The sequence below is a fragment of the Stigmatopora nigra genome, chromosome 23 (assembly GCF_051989575.1).
Source record: "Stigmatopora nigra isolate UIUO_SnigA chromosome 23, RoL_Snig_1.1, whole genome shotgun sequence".
Lineage (NCBI taxonomy): Eukaryota > Metazoa > Chordata > Actinopteri > Syngnathiformes > Syngnathidae > Stigmatopora > Stigmatopora nigra.
In genome coordinates this window covers 3,339,176-3,357,981 of record NC_135530.1, presented here as the reverse complement: position 1 = coordinate 3,357,981, position 18,806 = coordinate 3,339,176, and the positions used below count along the sequence as shown (strand labels likewise).

Sequence of the window (18,806 nt, the reverse complement as noted above, 5' to 3'; positions counted from 1 at the left end):
AATGACTTCTTGTACAAATAGAAAAACTTGTCCAATTTTGTTACAACAATTTCTACTTTCAGATTAGCTAAAAATACAACCAAAAAGACTTCAAATACTGTTAATTATATTCACAACAGCAACTGTTTGGAGAATACTCTAACAAACACCTGTATATTGTTAGAGTACAAATACAAGGAAAACACGCATGGGACTCATTAATTCCGTCTTGTTTGTTCCTCCAACTGGCAGACATTTTTTTCCCCTAGCTTTGTTTTATCTCTTTCATAGGTTTGTGTCAGTATAACAACAAAAAAACAATATATTTTATGTCTGATTTAAAACACTGACCTGCCTTAAACTGTCAATAAAGAGACAGTCTCATCTTTCTCATATTACTTACAGTGCAAACAAAGCTGGAGATGTAATAAACTACCATGCGATGCTACTTTTGGGCCCAAGTAGTCGATGCTTACGTAATAAAAAGATGGCAAACTCAAGAGCAAGTGCCCTCTAGAGCTGTAAATTATTTAATTGAAATCTTTAGAACAGAAGAGCGCGAGCATAATCCCGTGTCCACATGAATAAACTAAGAGGTACATTCAAGTGGTGACAACTAAATCAGACACATTAGACAGGACGAATATGAAGACCATCTCGCTGTTACGCCGCTACGTTTAACCAATTATGGCCTTCAAATTGACCGTTAATATAATCTATGGCTGTCTTCAGCAGTTTGATGGATGAAAGTACATATCCACCCAGCAAATTATGGCATTATATACCCTTCAGACAAAGGTAAGTTCACTTTTGTGGCAACGTGACTTAGATTTAGTACAACATTTTTCAGAGGATAATTTATACTTTTTTCTTTTTCATGGCTTGGCTGAGCCGGCAAGAGTCTCAGTAACAAAGCTGGCACTGGTTCTTTAATCATTTGTTTCATTGTGAGTAAGCCATCACACTTTAACTGAATATTAGTATAATTTGACATTGTAGTAGTAGAGTACAGTGGTACCTCGACATATGAGTGGCCCGACATAGAAGCAATTCGAGATAAGGGGAAAAATGTCAGGCAAAGCCCCTCTCTTCGAAATCCGTATAATTTTAGTACCGTTAAACATATTTTAGTAATATTAAACTACTAGTTATGTGTTACTTTGTTAATAGATGGCGAATTATAACAAATAAAACGTGTTTTCCAACACAATATCCTGTTTTTTGTGTTTTTTCAGAGGGTTGGAACGAATTAATTTGTTTTTAGTTGATTTTATTGGGAAGCGTTCGTTTGAGTTACGAGAAAAACGACATTTGAGCTCAGCCCCGGAACGAATTAAACTCGTATCTCGAGGTACTACTGTATAACAGTCTCAGGTGGAATTCATAGTCTGAAAAATACAGTATTTGGTTACTGTAAATGCAAATAAATGCTGGGGAGGTGAGGAAAAGGGGGGTGTGTTGCAAGTGTCAAAGGCTAAAGGTCATTTTAGCAGAGGCCTCTGAAAAGAAATGACCGAGCACCAACACGTACCCAAACAACCGAGAAAGTTTTAAGACGGACCGCTGCTTTTCAAATCATCAAATATTTCTCACTGTAAAGTGCGTTTCTCTGAGAAATGGCACGGTGCTTAAATTTAAGTGGCTGCATTTGAATTCATTTGCGCTCTACTGGTTAAAAGGCGTGAGTCAAGTGTAAATTCATGGGATTATCTGCTTGCAAAAAAATAAAAAATAAAAAAAATTATCTGCTCCTCTGAATGCATCGACTTCTTCAACCTTTCATTGCACTAATGTATCTTCCACACCGGAAGAAGCATAAATAGATGTTGGGGAGGGAATCCATTCAGGGACTTTAAATGAAGCAGCTTTATAAAATGATTCTGGACTTGAAAGTAGAAGCAAAATGCTTCGCTTAGGGACAAGGTAAAAGTTGAGCAAAAAACATTCCAAGATTTGTACTTATCTCTTGACTTGTCTTTCTTTAAACTTTTGGTTTTGCAAACACATAAATATATAAAATAAAAGAGTAAAAAAAATGAAGTAAGAGCTGGATTGTCACATTATACATTGAATAGTATCCATTATCTTAACATACATAAAGGATAGTTTCCACTCAGGAATATCTTTGGGTTTAAAAGTTCTATCCCATGTTGTGTTTCATGATTGCAAAACACCATTCATTTAATTCGATTCCTATATGAAACGGTATAAATCTTTCATCCTGTAATGTTTATTTAGACAACAACAATCTTCCTCCTTGTTGGTTTAAATATAACTCCATAGTTGGTCTCTGGATGCAGTCTGCAATCATTTTCCTATTTAATGGTCGATGCACCGCTAATGTAGCATTTTAGATGATATTTAACGCAGTTCTGATTGGCCGCGGGGTGCTTTTTTTCTCCTATTCACTGGGGGGTGTTATGTATTGAAAGATGTAATTGAGGGTGTAGATACAAGATACTTTTTGCACCATAACATAACATAAACAAATTCAAATGAACTTGAATTACGATGCAGACACTTACATTTAATCTAACCTTACATTAAACTTAATTCTAATTTTGCTGTTTGCTGTTGTATTCCCTTCAAAATATTCTGAAAATGATACACACGTCCTGGCTTTTATCGTATCTTAAAATTTGTCTCGTGTCTCAAGATAATTATTTGCTAGACATTTTACTCTTAACTTGAATTGCTCGCAAGTTAGGGTGTTCGTATGTTGAGGTACCACTGTATACAATTCTTATCTGATTTTGATGCATATTTGGCCTTAAATTCAGATAGTGTTGCTTCAAATCTTTTTCAACTGTAATTATTTGACTACTTGCCATTCACTATCCTTGTTTGAACAACCTGAATTATGAATGGGATACAAAGTCTTAACACTGATTGTAAATGATGGAATAGTTCACATCATTATCTGTAAAATCAGTCCTGTTACTTTTACGATACATATCATATAAAAGCCAAAGTCTTATCAATGATTCCACAGCTGTTTTTTTTTCCTCTCCTGCATGACACATTTTGCAGCCACACTCCATTAGCAAATGTACATATTGCCATGGGCTGCCATTCTTTCACAAAGCAGAAAAGTCATTAAATCTATTTCCTTTCTTACTTCGGGCTCGGACGCCAAGTGCTCTTTAAACAAATGAAACGAGATGGCGTTGTTTCTGAAATAATGGGAAGTTGGACCCAATGCATTTTTACCCGGGGGGGCAGCAACCTGTGGTGCGAGCCCCCCTTTACTTGCATAGTGAAATGAGGTGGAGCAACGATACACTTGGCAATATTTCCCATCGAATACTTTTTCATTTCAGTGTCGAATTATAAGAGCAATGTCGTGACGGGGCTGTAAATGCTAGCCGTCGGGATGGGAAGGAAAATTTGTTTGTCATCTTTTGTCAGGTCCCAAAAAAATGTGTGGGGAAAATATCTAAATGCTAAGGTACATGGTGGGGAGCAGCAGAAGGGCACATGGGACATCACTGCAGTGGAGTTTTATCAGGAGCCGTCGCCAAATTTATGACATACGGCGAAGCCTGCAAGGCCTGGCGTGTGTGCGCAGATTGAGAATAGATTCCAAGCCGGATCTCTGACTATCCATCCTGCCATTCCACAATGGCGCAGACGGATAGATGTGAGTGCCTTTGGACATGGATTTTTAATCCAAGATTTGGATGCCAAGAGGAAGGAATTAATTTAAATCTGACCCAGGTGGGCTAAAAACTTCAAATGTAAATCTTGTTGAAATCAGTGAATATACAGTATTCACTGGATATTATATATGTCGAAATATATACTACATATAAAACCTCTATAAAATCAGTAGTTTCTGATGAATGAGTAGCATGAATTGAATTAAATTTGAATTGAACTAAATCAAATCTATCATTTGCTGTTTTTATTCATTGTCTTTGAATGAGAGTGTAGACTATGAATCATGTTTTTTTTTCAAATCCCTAGCGGCTATGTCATTTTGCAAAAAAAGTGCTTTAAAACCTCAGCCTTTTCTCTTGCATGTTTTAAGTGACAGTTATATGCTCAATGTTGAGTATATTGCTCTCTTAGTGGAAAGAACTTACATCCTAAATGGCCCCCTCCAATCTTTAGACCATCTTTTACAAATGTACTAACTAAAATAATAAAACCTTCTAAAAAAGAACTTCTATGAGAAAAGGTCACTCATAATTCTATTCCATGCTGTGTTGCTTGTATTCCTGAGTGCACTTTGCACTTACATTAACATTCATTTCTCTCCAGGGGAGGATCTTTCTTCACATTCACCACAGGTTAGTTGCACTACATACAGCTACATACAGTGGTACCTTGACATACGAGTAGCCCGACATACAAGCGATTTGAGATACGAGTCAAATTACGGGCAAATATTTATCTTGAGATACGAGACAAATTTTAACATATGAGCAGACAGTGAATGCGAGAGGTTGCTCATAAGAACATCATGGAGACGGTCTTTCTGGTGCAGCTCCCCCTTGTAATGTATCTGCGAGCACTGGGCGGAGCGTTTCATTTTTTTCAGTAGTTTTTTTTCCCATTAGTCAGTGTGAATGGCGGAGCTTGTTCGCTAATACGAGAGGAGTATATACAACTTTTTGTTGGCAAGTGGTCATTTTCGGAATATTTTGTAGGGAATACAAAAGCAAATAACCCTCGATAGGTTGCACCTCTCTCTACCCTCTGTGTAATTTTATTTCTATTAAACACATTTTAGTATACTATTAAACCACTAGTAATTTTATACTTTGTTAACAGATGACGAATTAGAACAAATAAAACAGTATTTCTTATCCAATATCCTGTTTTTGGTGTTTTTTCCAGAGGGTTGGAACAAATTAATTAGTTTTTAGTTCAATTCAACGGGAAACATTCGTTTGAGTTACGAGAAAAATCGACATACGAGCTCAGTCCCAGAACGAATTAAGCTCGTATCTCAAGGTACCACTATATTTCTGTAAAAAAATGTGCATACGCAGGTGATCCCCACACAATGGCCATTAATAGCTGGCTATCTATTGCAGTGTCCGTCAATGTTATAAGGCATCAAATTAGTGCGGCAATGTTGTAAACGATGAAAGCCCCCCCGCTTGAGTACCTTGACACCAGCAACTGCCACACAAAACAACACCACACTCGCACCTTTAATGACATCTTTTCTGCGGCACATTAGCCATTGTGCGGTAATTAATGGGAGAGTCACGGTGCTCAAAAAAGCCCGTCATCTCTCTGCACACTTGCAGCCGATCGCCACAACAATGGCTTAATGAGTAAACACAACGAGTGTCTCATGAATAAATTATTGGTTCCTCGCAATTAATTTTCCCCCTTTTCATCTTTAAAAAAAAAAATGAATAAATGAAAATAGCACACTCAACTGTTACTAGTCTTCATAAATCAAAAACGGAGCCGGGTCAGGAGAAAGACAATGGCACCAACTTTATGTGCATCAATGTGTGTGTGTTTTTTGGTGATTATCTGTTATGTGTTTATTATTTAGACAAGTTTATTAGTGCAAGCGTCTTTGTGTGCACTTTTGTTCGCATACTTTTGTGTTTTTCTTACAGTTCCTAAAGAACAACTCAATCAACATTGCCCAGCTTGAATATTATTTCTCATTTCTATACAAAATAAAAGCAAAATATTTTAGAACTTACCGAAAGTAGCTTCCACGTGATTGGTCGGACTTGTCGTGGGATTCCAGACCAGCTGAGTTTCCGAAGCTCTTCTGCAAAACAACAACAACAAAAAAACCTATAAGAGAAATAATTTAGATCGATCCCTCTACTCATTAAACAGCCCAATCAATAAAATAAAACATTGCATAAAGTTGGCCCATTTATTTAAAAAAATATAATACCAACGATTACATTTCTTCAGGTGAGGTAAATGAAGGCCTATCACATCAAATAAATCAAATGAAGAGGCTCAAATTGAACATTAATAGTGGTATTAAAGAGTGCTTTCCCTGAGTCAATGAAGAGCCTTAGAATGCCTTAATGCTAGCAACGACGCATTACATCAAGTAGATTGCGCTCTCTCTTCGACACGCACCTTGACAGCAATAAGTAATGGTTGTGAGGGCAGCGAGCGACGCTGGGAATACGCCATCCGCCGCTATCTCCAAAACTGGATCTGTTATCCAGACAATAGGCGAGTTGATCTCGCCTTTGCGTGAACAAGCATTTCTGAGTGTTTGTGTTATCTTAACCGATGTGAGAGGACTGCATGGATGTCTCAAGTAGCAGTAAATCACACGGTGTATTCTATTACAAGTTGGTCATTGTTACCCTCTTGGAATTGTTTCTATTGATATTAAAGTTGGAATCTTCAGCAAAAAAATCAATTATCTTAGGGATTATTCAAATAATCATCATATACAGTGGTACCTCGAGATACGACCTTAATTCGCTCCAAGACTGAGTTCGTATGTCAATTTTCTCATAACTGAAACGATCGTTTCCAATAGAAATAAACTAAAAACAAATTCATTTGTTCAAAACCCTCCAGTTCAAATGGATTGGATGCCCAAGGCCATCCATGACAACAAATGACAGCAATCAACAGCCTCTCCCAAGAAAAATGGAGGGATTCATTGTTTTCCTTTACTAACAACACGTTCCTTGAATAATATACATATCCCTGGACTGTTAGTGAGCAAGTTAATAGCCCCCACGAAAGCTAAAAGGTACAAATGCAGCTAATAAATAATCCAAATACTTCCATGACTCGCATTGAAAGCAGTAGCTGGGAATTGATAAGGCCTTCACACAGAGTGAATGATATTGATTAGTGCTGCCAAATGACTGCGCCTTGCCTGTTTTTCAAGGCAAATGCAATGAAGTCAGAGACAGATAGCAGGATAGGAAATAGAAATCAGGTAAACAGCAATGGTCTGGGCTCCATTGGCCAAATTGAGTGAAACACATTAGAGCTTGTTTGGTCGTTTGTTTTGCGTTGGTTTCCGATGCATTTGCGTTTTTTGAAGAATTCCTGCTTACCTCACCCACTGCGGCTTTAATTATGGACAAATTCAATTGGGATCTAGTCCAATGGGAGGCTTTGAGGTGCTAGGTTGGCTACAAAGACATTAGTAGGCTTTGTAACAAAGAGATGGAGAATATGGCCCTCTGAATGCGGGTGTTTGCTGGATATTTGTCAGACTATATTTCAGGAACTTTCATTGTCAGGTTAATCATACAGATAACGGAACAAGTTTGCTTCCCCACGCCCAGACTTTTGATATGTTTCTCAGGGAATGAAAAAAATAAATACACTTAAAATCCATCTGGCCTTTCCACAAGCAAAAATAATGCAGCTTTTTTTCTGAGTGAGAGGAAAACATCTCCCTACCGCTCACAAAAGTGTGTATTTTGGATGCATCATTACTTTGCCGCCAATGACATCTGCCTTTATGTGTAAAGGGGACAGTCACGGGGAAGTTATGTACCGTTCTCGCCCAAGCCGAAGTCATTAAGGGCAAAATCGTTATCCTACGAGCAGCTCTGCATTCATTATTCTTTTAAAAGCTAGTCAAGGATGTCCCCTTCTCTTGGCGTGCACCCTTTGAACCTTCATTTGCACTGTCAGACAACGAAATGAGTCCATGAATCTTGTAGACTCGGGCTTAATTAAACTATGTTATATTTCTCACACCTGGCATTAATCTTGCCGTAGGAGGAGGGTCGAGGTGGCTCGAGGGACGTCCCTTGTATGATGGGAGATTTTGAAGCATGAACGGCAAGCAAGTCAAGTCGACAAAGAGTATTTACCAGGCAGAGGATGTGTCCATTTTGGGCCATGCGTCATAGATGGAGGAAAAAATAACAAATGGCGTCCACGCCAGGAATAATTCCACCAATGAGGAATTTACAAGTGAGTCATGCTGGGTGACAAATGAGGCTATGTTTATATAAATTATTTTAAAAAAAATTTCACTGTATATTTTGGACTATAATGTTCATCTGTGTACAAGTCAAATCATCTGAGGACATTTGTGTGCATCCTTTTGGGAATGAATTGAAGGGAATACAAACCAGTGTTGAGGCGGGGCAAAAGGAGCCAAGAAGAAAGGTATCAAAATGTCAAACAAAATAAGAATTAAGTACTGTTTAATATTCAAGTTCTGTTTAATATCTAAGTACTGTTTAATATCTAAGTACTGTTTAATATCTAAGTGCTGTTTAATATCTAAGTATTGTTTAATATCTAAGTATTGTTCAATATCTAAGTACTGTTTAATATCTAAATAGTGTTTAATTTTTAAGTACTGTTTAATATCCAAGTACTGTTTAATATCCAAGTACTGTTTAATATCCAAGTTCTGTTTAATATCCAAGTTCTGTTTAATATCAAAGTTCTGTTTAATATCTAAGTACTGTTTAATATCTAGGTACTGTTTAATATCCAAGTACTGTTTAATATCCAAGTACTGTTTAATATCCAAGTACTGTTTAATATCTAAGTACTGTTTAATATCTAAGTACTGTTTAATATCTAGGTATAAAGATAGAAGTGTGGGTGAGGAAAATAAGTGTAATTTTAAACCCAGGAATGATGACCAGTTTATATGATCTGCCATTCTTTAAATATCATTTGGGAAGAGAACAATTCAATTCCCCCCCTACAAGGCAGAGAGAGGGCATCCCGAGTCTATTTGACATACAAGCTAAATTGCAGATGTCGTTTTATTAGCGCCAGGCTAGCTCATCTCTCTGACAACACCTCCTCTGAGGGCACCTCTTGTGCATTATGAATGAGGCAGTCCTGCCTCAGCTACCCCTGGAATACATTAGGCATTTCATGCCATTTTGAAAATTAATCTGTTGTCGTCAATGAAAAGTTTCTGCAACTGTCCCGGAGGCAACGCTTGGGACCGGCTGTCCTTGCCGGATTTGATTAGCAAAGTTTACAATGCAAGGCGGTCGACACAATTTGTCAGTCTACATCCTATCTTTTTGTTGTTGCTTATTTTTTCCCCCCTGCACATTCTAATTTGTGTGTGAATGTGAAAAGTCCACTAATTGCAATTTTGAAAGCATCTCTTTAAGCGGTCTCTGTAGAAATAAATGTACGGGCAGTTCACAGAGGAAAATGCATACTTTACAGGCAATTTAGCCCGCAGACAATCATTTTAAAGTATACATTAGCAAATGGGGGAGGACGTCAAAGCAAAATCTCCCTAATGGGACCAATAAACATAGCATTATTCTTTACGTGTTTATGGGAATTAGTTAGATCTGTACATTAGATGTTTATCCAACTGACAGGTACATACGAAGGGTTATCTTGCAAAGGGTTAAGCTGGAGACCATAGGGGGGGGTGTTGCAATTAAGACACTTTGTTCCTTCTGTTGAACGCCCACAATAGCTGCTCTGGAGTGTAAATGTCAGGGATGCGTCAGAAGCAGAGAAAAGTACATCGTGAAATTCGTTGTGCTCTATTAAAATGTTCAAATACTGAAAATCATGGCGATCAAGAAAAGAGTCCAAGCTTTTTCCATGATAAAAAAACAAAGGCTTGCTCAACTACTGTATTTTCACGACTATAAGGCGCACCATATTATAAGGCGCACCCTCAATGAATGACATTTTTCCATATATAAGGCGCAGTGTATTATAAGGCACACTGTATTATAAGGCACACTGTATTATAAGGCACACTGTATTATAAGGCACACTGTATTATAAGGCACACTGTATTATAAGGCGCACTGTCTATTTTGGAGAAAATTTAAGACTTTTAAGTGTGCCTTATAGTCGTGAAAATACACTAATTGCTATTGACTTCCAGGTATGAAGCACTCACTACTTTACAGTCACCTCTAGAGCCAGCCATTGTTGATGTTTTGGATTTTTTTTTTGTATAAAATCTTGCAGTAGGGGAGGAGCTATATGATGGAAGATTTTGTAAACTAAGATAGCATCTGCATATTTAACAGTCTTGTTTCAGTTCAGGCGTTTGTGTTTTTTTAATATCCGACAGTGGTGGTTTTTCGTTAATGATTTTCTGTTTTTTCCATATATAAGGCGCACTGTCTATTTTGGAGAAAATGTAAGACTTTTAAGTGCGCCTTATAGTCGTGAAAATACGGTACACATTGGAGATTCAATACACTCCCATCTTAAACGTGTATCTGTAGTTGATTGCCTGTACAATAAGACCGACCTCTCCCACAACTATTTATCATGTCAGCCAGCACGCTTGTGTGACTGCTGCAAAAACAACGGACTAAAAACCGGACATCAACGAGCACTGTCAGTCAGACCGAATTTTGACAGGCACTGAAGGTGGGAAGTTTGGCGGGCCGAAGCCATGCACTATTCAGGTGTTATTCAGATGGAGCGGGACCATTGGGGCAAAGCAGGGTTCTGTCGCACTCGCGTAAGCATTGCACACACTAGTTCCCCCCCAAAAAAATTGTTGAATAAATCATCGCGAATGGAAACTACACACAGAGGGTAATACGGTGAATCTGTGTCTAAAGCTAGAATATCAAAGCATCGCCAACTTAAGAGTTACTCAAAGCATCACTCGGTTGAAGTACTCTTCGATAGTGTTGCCTGAAGCGCCGCTTGGATAACATTATCCTAACGTATTTTTCCACTTATAAAACGTACCGTGTGATAGGGCAGACAGAGTCCCTTTTGCAGGTGAATTTTCAGTTTTTTTGTCAATACATTGGACGCTTCGTCCGATAAGGTGCGAGCATGACACTAAGCCTATGCTATACTATCCGCTATGTCATGTTAGCTGCTAGAGGATGTTATGCTACCTGCAAGAGTATGTTATGCTACCTGCTAGAGTATGTTATGCTACCTGCTAGAGTATGTTAGGCAACGCACTAGGGTTTAAGACAGCACAAGCAAAACTAATGCAATCTTTTAGCAATCCGTAAGCAAAGCTGTTAAATTGTGTTCGATCCATAGCTTCAGTCCATTTTCCAAGCGTTTGCACTCTCATTGCGTTGTCATTTAAGTCAGGCGTTTCCTATGTATACTCTAATATGCTGTTTCTTTGAGTATTAAGAGTGTCTTAGAGGGTGAAAAGTGCTGAAAGCACAGCGAAGTCAAATGCTTTGCCACTCCCCAAGGATGTTTTGAATGGATGGTCCTTTGGGTTTAATGCAATAATTAGCGTGCTGGCAAGAAGTAAAAACATTCACTCAAGCGGTCAGGTCCATACAAAAATGTAATTTAGAGTACAGACAAGACGCACCGTCCCATTGGGCGCATCAACCATTTTTCAAGAAATTTTTTAAGTGAGCCCTATATGTGTGAAAATACGATACATTTCTTTCTTTCCATTGTTTCCTTGTATCATTTCACACGAGTCAAAGAGGTCAAAAAAACAATGCTATGAGCAGTGACATCTTTATCATCCAGTGTGTTAAAACAATTTAGGACCCCCTCCTATAAACCTTCAAAGTAGCGAGATTCTTAGACCATCTAAGTCATCTAAAAAGGATGCAGCGCCGGCGCCAAGGAGCAGAAGGCTCGTAAAGCAACAAGATTCTTGTAAAAAAAGACTTCCTCGCACCTCCGCCACCCCAGCCCGATTATACCTGCTCAAACCAGCTGATTGATGACACAGATGGTGGGAAGAGGACATTGGATATACAATCCAGACTGTTTGTGCTATGTAGCAAATTTTCTCATACACGAACTGACAACAATAAAAAAACAAAATCCATGTCAAATTACCTAACTCATAAGAGACTGGCTTAGTTTAACACAAATACAAACATTCTATAGCAAAGAGTGAGATAATTGCAGATGGTTTGAAATCAAAACATGATTTTTGAGTGTGTCTGCATCGTAATCCAAGTTCATTTAAATTTGTTTGTTATGTTACGAGCGCGTTGCCGTGCCGAGAGGACTTGGAAGGGAGAAAAGGGGAAAAAAAGAACACAGAAAAGTTAGGAAAAAGTTGAGAGATGAGGAGAAACATTGCCATAGCAACAGCAGCATTTCTGCCATGCGGCAATAACCACTTCAGTCTGAAACCCTATTAAACCTAAAAATGACATGCGGACCCCTACTGATTTGCAATTTAACATTCTTGGACTCATATCATAAATCCTCCATCAAATATAGACTAGCTCTTGCATTATTCCTAACTTAGTAGTTATGGAATGTAACAACAGTGAGGCTTCACTCCACACTGTTCAATTATAGTTCAACTGAATCAGTTAGGATGGTGCTCCCCCTTCCATTTTGAGGCGCTTCAGCGGACCCAGCGCTCTGGCCCGCATCCCAGGGCAGACAGGCTTGCCTGAGGACATCGGGAATAATTAGCCACAAGCCACCTGACATCAATCAGCCTACTTCTGCAAATGCACAGGTCGTCACCCTCCGCGTGACCTTACATGCTAAGCAGACTGCTGTCACCAAAGAAGAGAGGCAGAGAAAGGATAGAGTTTAGTTATGAAGGTATAAAGCAGATTGAATTAGTGCCAATCATACCGTTTTATAACACATTAAATCATCCGTGGCATAAAGCAAATCACTGTGCTTAAGGGCGGTGATAGCACATGGACAATATTTTTGGAAAGTGACAACTGATGGGTGGGGGGCCTTGCCACCACACAAAAAAAGGGACCTCTACGATTAATTCAAGTGAATCCAGACAGCACTCTTAAGCTCAAGGACAGTTGGCTCAGTTGCTCTCTTACTCAAGCCACATCATTCGGCCTACTTGCAGTGTCAAGGAATGCCGCCATATTTGTGCAATTGGTTGACTTACCTGTTTGTTCCTTCTTTGGGTTTTATATTAGTATTATAGTCATACCTCGACATACGAGAAATTTGCGATAAGAGTAAAGTGTCAGGCAAATATTTATCTTGAGATACGAGACAAATTTTATCTTGAGATACGAGACAAATTTTATCTTGAGATACAAGACAAATTTTATCTTGAGATACGAGACAAATTTTATCTTGAGATACGAGACAAATTTTGATATATGAGCAGACAGCTCGTGTAATGTCTCTGATCGAAACTCCCCCTTTGTAATGTTCCTGCGAGCACTGGGCGTAGCATTGTATTCTTTCTGGGGGATTTTCCCCGTTAGTCAGTGCGAACGGCGTATGTACTAGATCTCGTTGGCAAGTGGTCGTGCGTTATTCTATTGTGAGGACATTTGTGTGCATCATTTTGGAAATATTTTGAAGGGAATACACCCTCAAACAACCCTCGATACTGACTGAAAATCAGTGTGGAGGCGGGGCAAAAAGAGCCAATTCAGGAGAAGGTATCAAAATGTCATGCAAAATTAGAATTCAGTTTAGTGTTAGGTTAGATTAAACATATTTTTGAGTGTCTACATCGTAATGTCTTATTTGTCTTACTTGATATGAAGATGTTTTCCCATTTGAAATAATATTCTGAAAACTTGTTATCTTGGGTTAAATTCAACCAACTTTTTTACTGGATGTTTTTGTTGTAAATGGCCATAAGTGACATAAATTTGTCTTCAATTGATTCGTTTTTATTTATTTCACATCCATAAAGATGCCTACATCCACTCCATTTTAACTCCAGTTCTTTTATCCATCCACTATTATCAATTTTGTATCTACTGTAGAAAAATAAGTCCTTAAGCCGACGTTCTGGTTACACTGTGTACAATTGACAAACTGATGAACCCAATCAAGAAGCACGGGCAGAATGTAGTTCAACTGTTGTTCAACAGAGCGATAACCTTGACTCTATTGAATAGCTTCACATGCAAATAATGTTTCTGCCTCGAAAAAATGAGGAGAAATGCCATTCTTACCAATGAACAGCGCCTCCGCTAATTAAACCATGTCATGTCTACATTGAAGTATTTCAGACACTTTGCATGTTCAGCATAAGCGTGTGACTCATTAGTTGCTAAGCGCTAATTCCCTTCATGCTCTGCTTTTTTCTCGAGCACTCTCGAGGTGCCACGTGCAAAAAAAAACGCTTCAGGCCTGACACAAAGGACACGTGATGAAGGCAAAAGAGGCTTTGAGCGCCGATTTTGTGAGAAGTCGAACAAGTGTGGCATTCTCATACAGTTGTACCTCGAGATACGGACTTAATTTGTTCCGGGATTGAGCTCGTATGTCGATTTTCTCTTAAATCAAACGAACGTTCCCATTGAAATGAACTAAAAACAAATTAATTTGTTCCAACCCTCTGAAAAAAACACCATTAAAAAAAAAGTTGTATTTCTTCTAATTCGTCATCTATTAACAAAGTAACACATAACTAGTGGTTTAATAGTATACTAAATTGTGTTTAATAGTACTAAAATTATATAGATTCTTTTTCGATTTTATTCGAATTTGGATTACGATGCAGACACATAAAAATAAGTTTAATGTAACCTTACACTAAACTTTCTGACTTTCACTATCGATGGGCTGTTTGCTTTTGTATTCGCCTTCAAAATATTCCCAAAATTATGCACACAAATTTCCTAGAAATAAAATAATGCACAACCACTTGCCAATGAGAAGTCGTATATACTCCTCTCGTATTAGCAAACAAGCTCCGCCATTCGCGCTGGGTGATGGGGGAAAAAAACACTGAAAAAAATGCAATACTCCACCCAGTGCTCGTAGATATCTGTTATACATAAAAGTGATGCGCTACAATTATAAACCTTTCATGTCTTGGCCACCTGGCTTTCTCGTATCTCGAAATTGGTGCTGATTGTTTTGAGTTACAAGCACACCAATATGCAAATTCTGCTGGAGAGAGCCAGTGTGACATGACCAAAACACAAGTCAACATTGGAAGGAAGCCTGTTGCTTATTTTTCTTAGGCGTGGATGTTTTTGGTTCTGTCCTAATCTGCTTGTCCAGATGGTTGCATGACTCCCCTTACCACCACCCCGTGTCCCCTGCATCATTAAAAAAGAGCAGCACAGCTGGCGGGGCAAGTGAGCGAGGAAAAACTACAGCTGAGAGCCAAGCAGACACAAAGGAAGGCAAATTTGTGACCATGAAAAAAAAAAAAATGTTGAAACAAAAGAGCAGAAAAGCTGAAGAAAAGACTATTTACCAAGATCTGTGTTGGGGCCGGATAACAACTGCTTGAATTTATCCAGGCGTGACGCTTCTCTCTCCGTCATGGCCGGCGTGCCCGATGTGTTCTGGTCGGCCATTCGCGCCACAAGTGGGATGACTGGCCGGTGTGGCAACGATCGTTGTCTGTAGAGGGATCCGTGGTCACCTGCCCCATCTGAGTATGACAGTGACGTAAAACACGATTACATAAGAACTTTTGACATGGACAGTAATGCACATCCTTATCCATTAAAAGCGGGTGGCAATTAATAAACATTTGTTCATTCAATCCTAACCCTCCTGCTTCAAATGGATTGGATGTCCACTATTGATAAACTTATTTAAAATCACAGCAGACAATAGTTACAAAAAATATTGAACTCATATTTCTTGCATGGCAAATCGCTTGTAACATAACATAAAAAAATTTAAATGAACTTGGATTACAATGCAGACAAACTCAAAAGAAAGTTTAAACTTAATTCTAATTTTCTTTGACATTTTGATACCTTTCTTGTCCCGGGTTGGCTCTTTTTGCCCCGCCTCCACACTGACTTTCAGTCAATATCGAAGGTTGTTTGAGTTGGTATTCCCTTCAAAATATTACCAAAATGATGCACACAAATGTCCTCACAATAGAATAACGCACGACCACTTGCCAATGAGAAGTAGTCTATGTAACTCCTATTAGCGATCACCTCGCCATTTGCACTGAATAATAATAATATTGCATGAGGGAGTTGCGGAGAGAGAAAAAACAGTGGCCATGATGTTCTTAAAAGCAGCATCTCGCATCCCCATGTCTGCTCGTAGATCAAAATGTGTCTTGTATCTCAAGAGAAATATTTCCCCGAAATTTTACTCGTATCTCGGATAGCTCGTATGTCGAAGTACCACTATATGCACTACTAATTACACAATAGACATGCAAGTCTAACAATAAATAATGAGCTCCATATAAATAAATCCTTTCTTTCGCGGGAGGCCATTTTAAGCCTTCTCGTTAGATAGGCTTTTATCGAAAGAATGACCCACTTTACACTACAGGATTGCGCCATAGGCAAGATTATGTACTACATTGCCAGCCAAATCTCCATTTTGAAAGCCATGTGACCATTTTTTTGAATGTTTTGCATTGAGCATGTCCCCCATAAAATGATTGAAATTAGTGTTTGTGGCAGTTTTTCCACTGCACCTCATTCAGAATTGGTCGCCGTAAGATGTCACCACTGTGACGGGTACAAACATTAATTCGCTATGACGTTGTTCCAGATACATCCCAAACGACTGGGAATTTCCATCATGCAACAACAACACCCCCCCAAAAAGAGCAATACAGTGTCAACATCACTTTCTGCTCACCCACCTGCTGAACATATCCACCGTTTGCATTTGTAATGTGAATATTGCATCATTCTCCCCTAAGGTGTAACATAGCTAGTCCTACATATGAGCCTATCCATGCGATCTGAAGGCACACGCTACGCCAAAGCGGCAGGGTCTCCAAGGAGATGACAGGAAACGCCTGAGGGCGACAGGCTGTTGGTGTAATTATAACACCGCAATGGGACCTGGTCGTGTTAGCAGCTATACTGTACGATAAGTATTTTTATGGCACCTTAGCAAAGTTCGAAATGCTATACAATCAAGACAGGGACCTTTTTGAAACTGGTGATTGACTGGCTTCGATATTTAATAGGAATATATTTCCCTCTAAAAACATTAAACAGCACTTTCTTAAAAGTGTACCTTATGTTTTTGCCCTATGCTTGACTTGCAATAAATGTAAGTGCATCCACAAAGTACAATTCTGGCTCGTCCTCTACTTGATTCCTCACTTCTTTCTAATGATGCACTGTCGGAGATAATTTGCATCATTCGCCGCTGAACTTGAGCGTCTAAGAATTCTTTTTTTTCTTCCGTTCAGTCCTAATTTCCCCCCTTGTGACAGAGAATTATGATATAATCAAGATATAATAACCATCACTTCAATCAGACGTCCTTGGTTATAAAGACTTCAACGTAAGTAGGATTTGCCATATTAATAAAACAAATGTCTCACTTTTTAAGAGAAAAAAAAGGGAATGTAAAAGAACTTTAACCTTTTGGGGAACCAATGAGAGCTTCACTGTGAGATTTCACCAGCCGACCTTCAGCATCGAGATTGCCGTGGAATGTCAAGGAGACATCTGGACTGGTCAAATCTCCTTCCTCATCTTCTACTTCATCTTCTTCATCCTCCTCATCTGCCAACTCCTCTCGTGGATCATCATCATCATCCCTCCGCCCAGAGTCCGTGGAATCATCGTGTTTTTGCCTCTCCTTCAACTTACTGTGATTCTCAATCACCTGCACAGAGTGTACAAATCAATTAGACAGGTAACATATAGGCACCGATGGCCTTACCTTATTGGCAGTCTCCATGACAACCTCAATGTTGAGGTTCTGCGCCGCCATGGCCAGTAATTCGTCATCATCATCCCCAACATCCCAAGCATCACTTGTGATGCTCTCAAATTCTTGAAAAGTGGTGGCCTTCTTTGGCTTGCCTGGGGTGGCGGGAGATGGTTTCTGACCAGCTTTGATCAAGCTTGAAACGGTAGGTGGGCCGGGAGGGGCAACAGAGTAGAAACGTTACTATAAATAACAACACAGCATGTAGCTAAAATCAAATCTATCAAAAATAATCTGTTGCTCTTTGACGTACGAGCACCCCGACATACGAGCAATTTGAGATACGAGTGAAATTTCTAGCAAATGATTATTATAAATTATTATATCTTGAGATAAGAGACATATTTCAAGGTATGAGAAAGCCAGGTGGCCAAGACGGGAGAGGCTGTTTATGATTTTAATGCACTGTCTTTTTTTGTTGCATCTTTTTCATGTATAACAGATATCTACGAGTACTGGGCCGAGCATTGCATTATTTTCAGGTTTTTTTCCCCATCACTTAGCACAAATGGCGGAGTGATCATTAATATGAGGAGTATATATTACTTCTGGTTGCAAGTGGTAGTGCATTATCCTATTATGAGGACATTTGTGTGCATCATTTTCAGAATATTTTGCAAATGGAGCCAACCCAGGAGAAGAAAGGTATCAAACTTGGATACAAAATTTGAATTAAGTTTAGTGTAATGTTAGATTAAACTTATTTTTAGTGTGTCTGCAATCCAAGTTCATTTAAATTGGATTATGTTATGTTACAAACGCGTTACCGTGCAATACCCCCCCTCTCTCTACCCTCTGCAAAATCCGTCTAATTTTAGTACTATTAAATACATTTCACATCATCATGCTCGTATCTCGAGGTACCACTGTATACTTCAACAATGTATCCATTGAATTATCATCAAATATCTTCAGTAAAGGTGTGATGGAAAAGGTTTCCAGTTTAACAACAACATGCACCCAAACTGGAAAAGCAAGAAAAAACATGTGATTGTTGCAAAAGCATTCTCCGCAAAGTAGATTAACCGCAACTTGATTTTCTGGTAAGGCCGCTTCCTCCTTCACAATCCGCTCTAAACGAGCGATGAGGCATTTTTCATACATCAAATGCAGAAATAGTGATTTACACTTACTTAGCGTGAAGAAGTGGATCAAAAGGTGGATGTTGCGCGCCATATACATGCTGGATGCTGAGGAAAGTGAAGGGAAAAACACACAAACACTAAAAAAACGTGGAGGAACTGCGAAGCCATTTCCCTAACAAAATCTGAGTTGTAATTAGTGCATCTGTGGGGAGTCAAGGCTGTGATTGCGAT

At 38.9% G+C, this 18,806-nt stretch overlaps 1 protein-coding gene across 6 annotated transcripts in view; it reads right to left on the bottom strand.

Annotated features, from left to right (window-relative positions):
- The window catches only part of tbc1d22a (TBC1 domain family, member 22a), an 86,956-nt gene that overhangs the window by 67,700 nt on the left and 450 nt on the right, over nt 1-18,806 (bottom strand). For 4 of the 6 annotated variants that reach the window (XM_077709836.1, XM_077709835.1, XM_077709839.1 and 1 more), the window contains exons 2-6: nt 18,624-18,680; nt 17,443-17,626; nt 17,139-17,385; nt 15,032-15,211; nt 5,655-5,725 (exon numbers count right to left, since the gene is read on the bottom strand). In XM_077709836.1, coding sequence (XP_077565962.1) covers nt 5,655-5,725; nt 15,032-15,211; nt 17,139-17,385; nt 17,443-17,626; nt 18,624-18,680 — 739 coding nt within the window. The remainder of the gene's footprint in view (nt 1-5,654; nt 5,726-15,031; nt 15,212-17,138; nt 17,386-17,442; nt 17,627-18,623; nt 18,681-18,806) is intronic. The other 2 variants (XM_077709837.1, XM_077709840.1) reach the window with 1 other exon arrangement.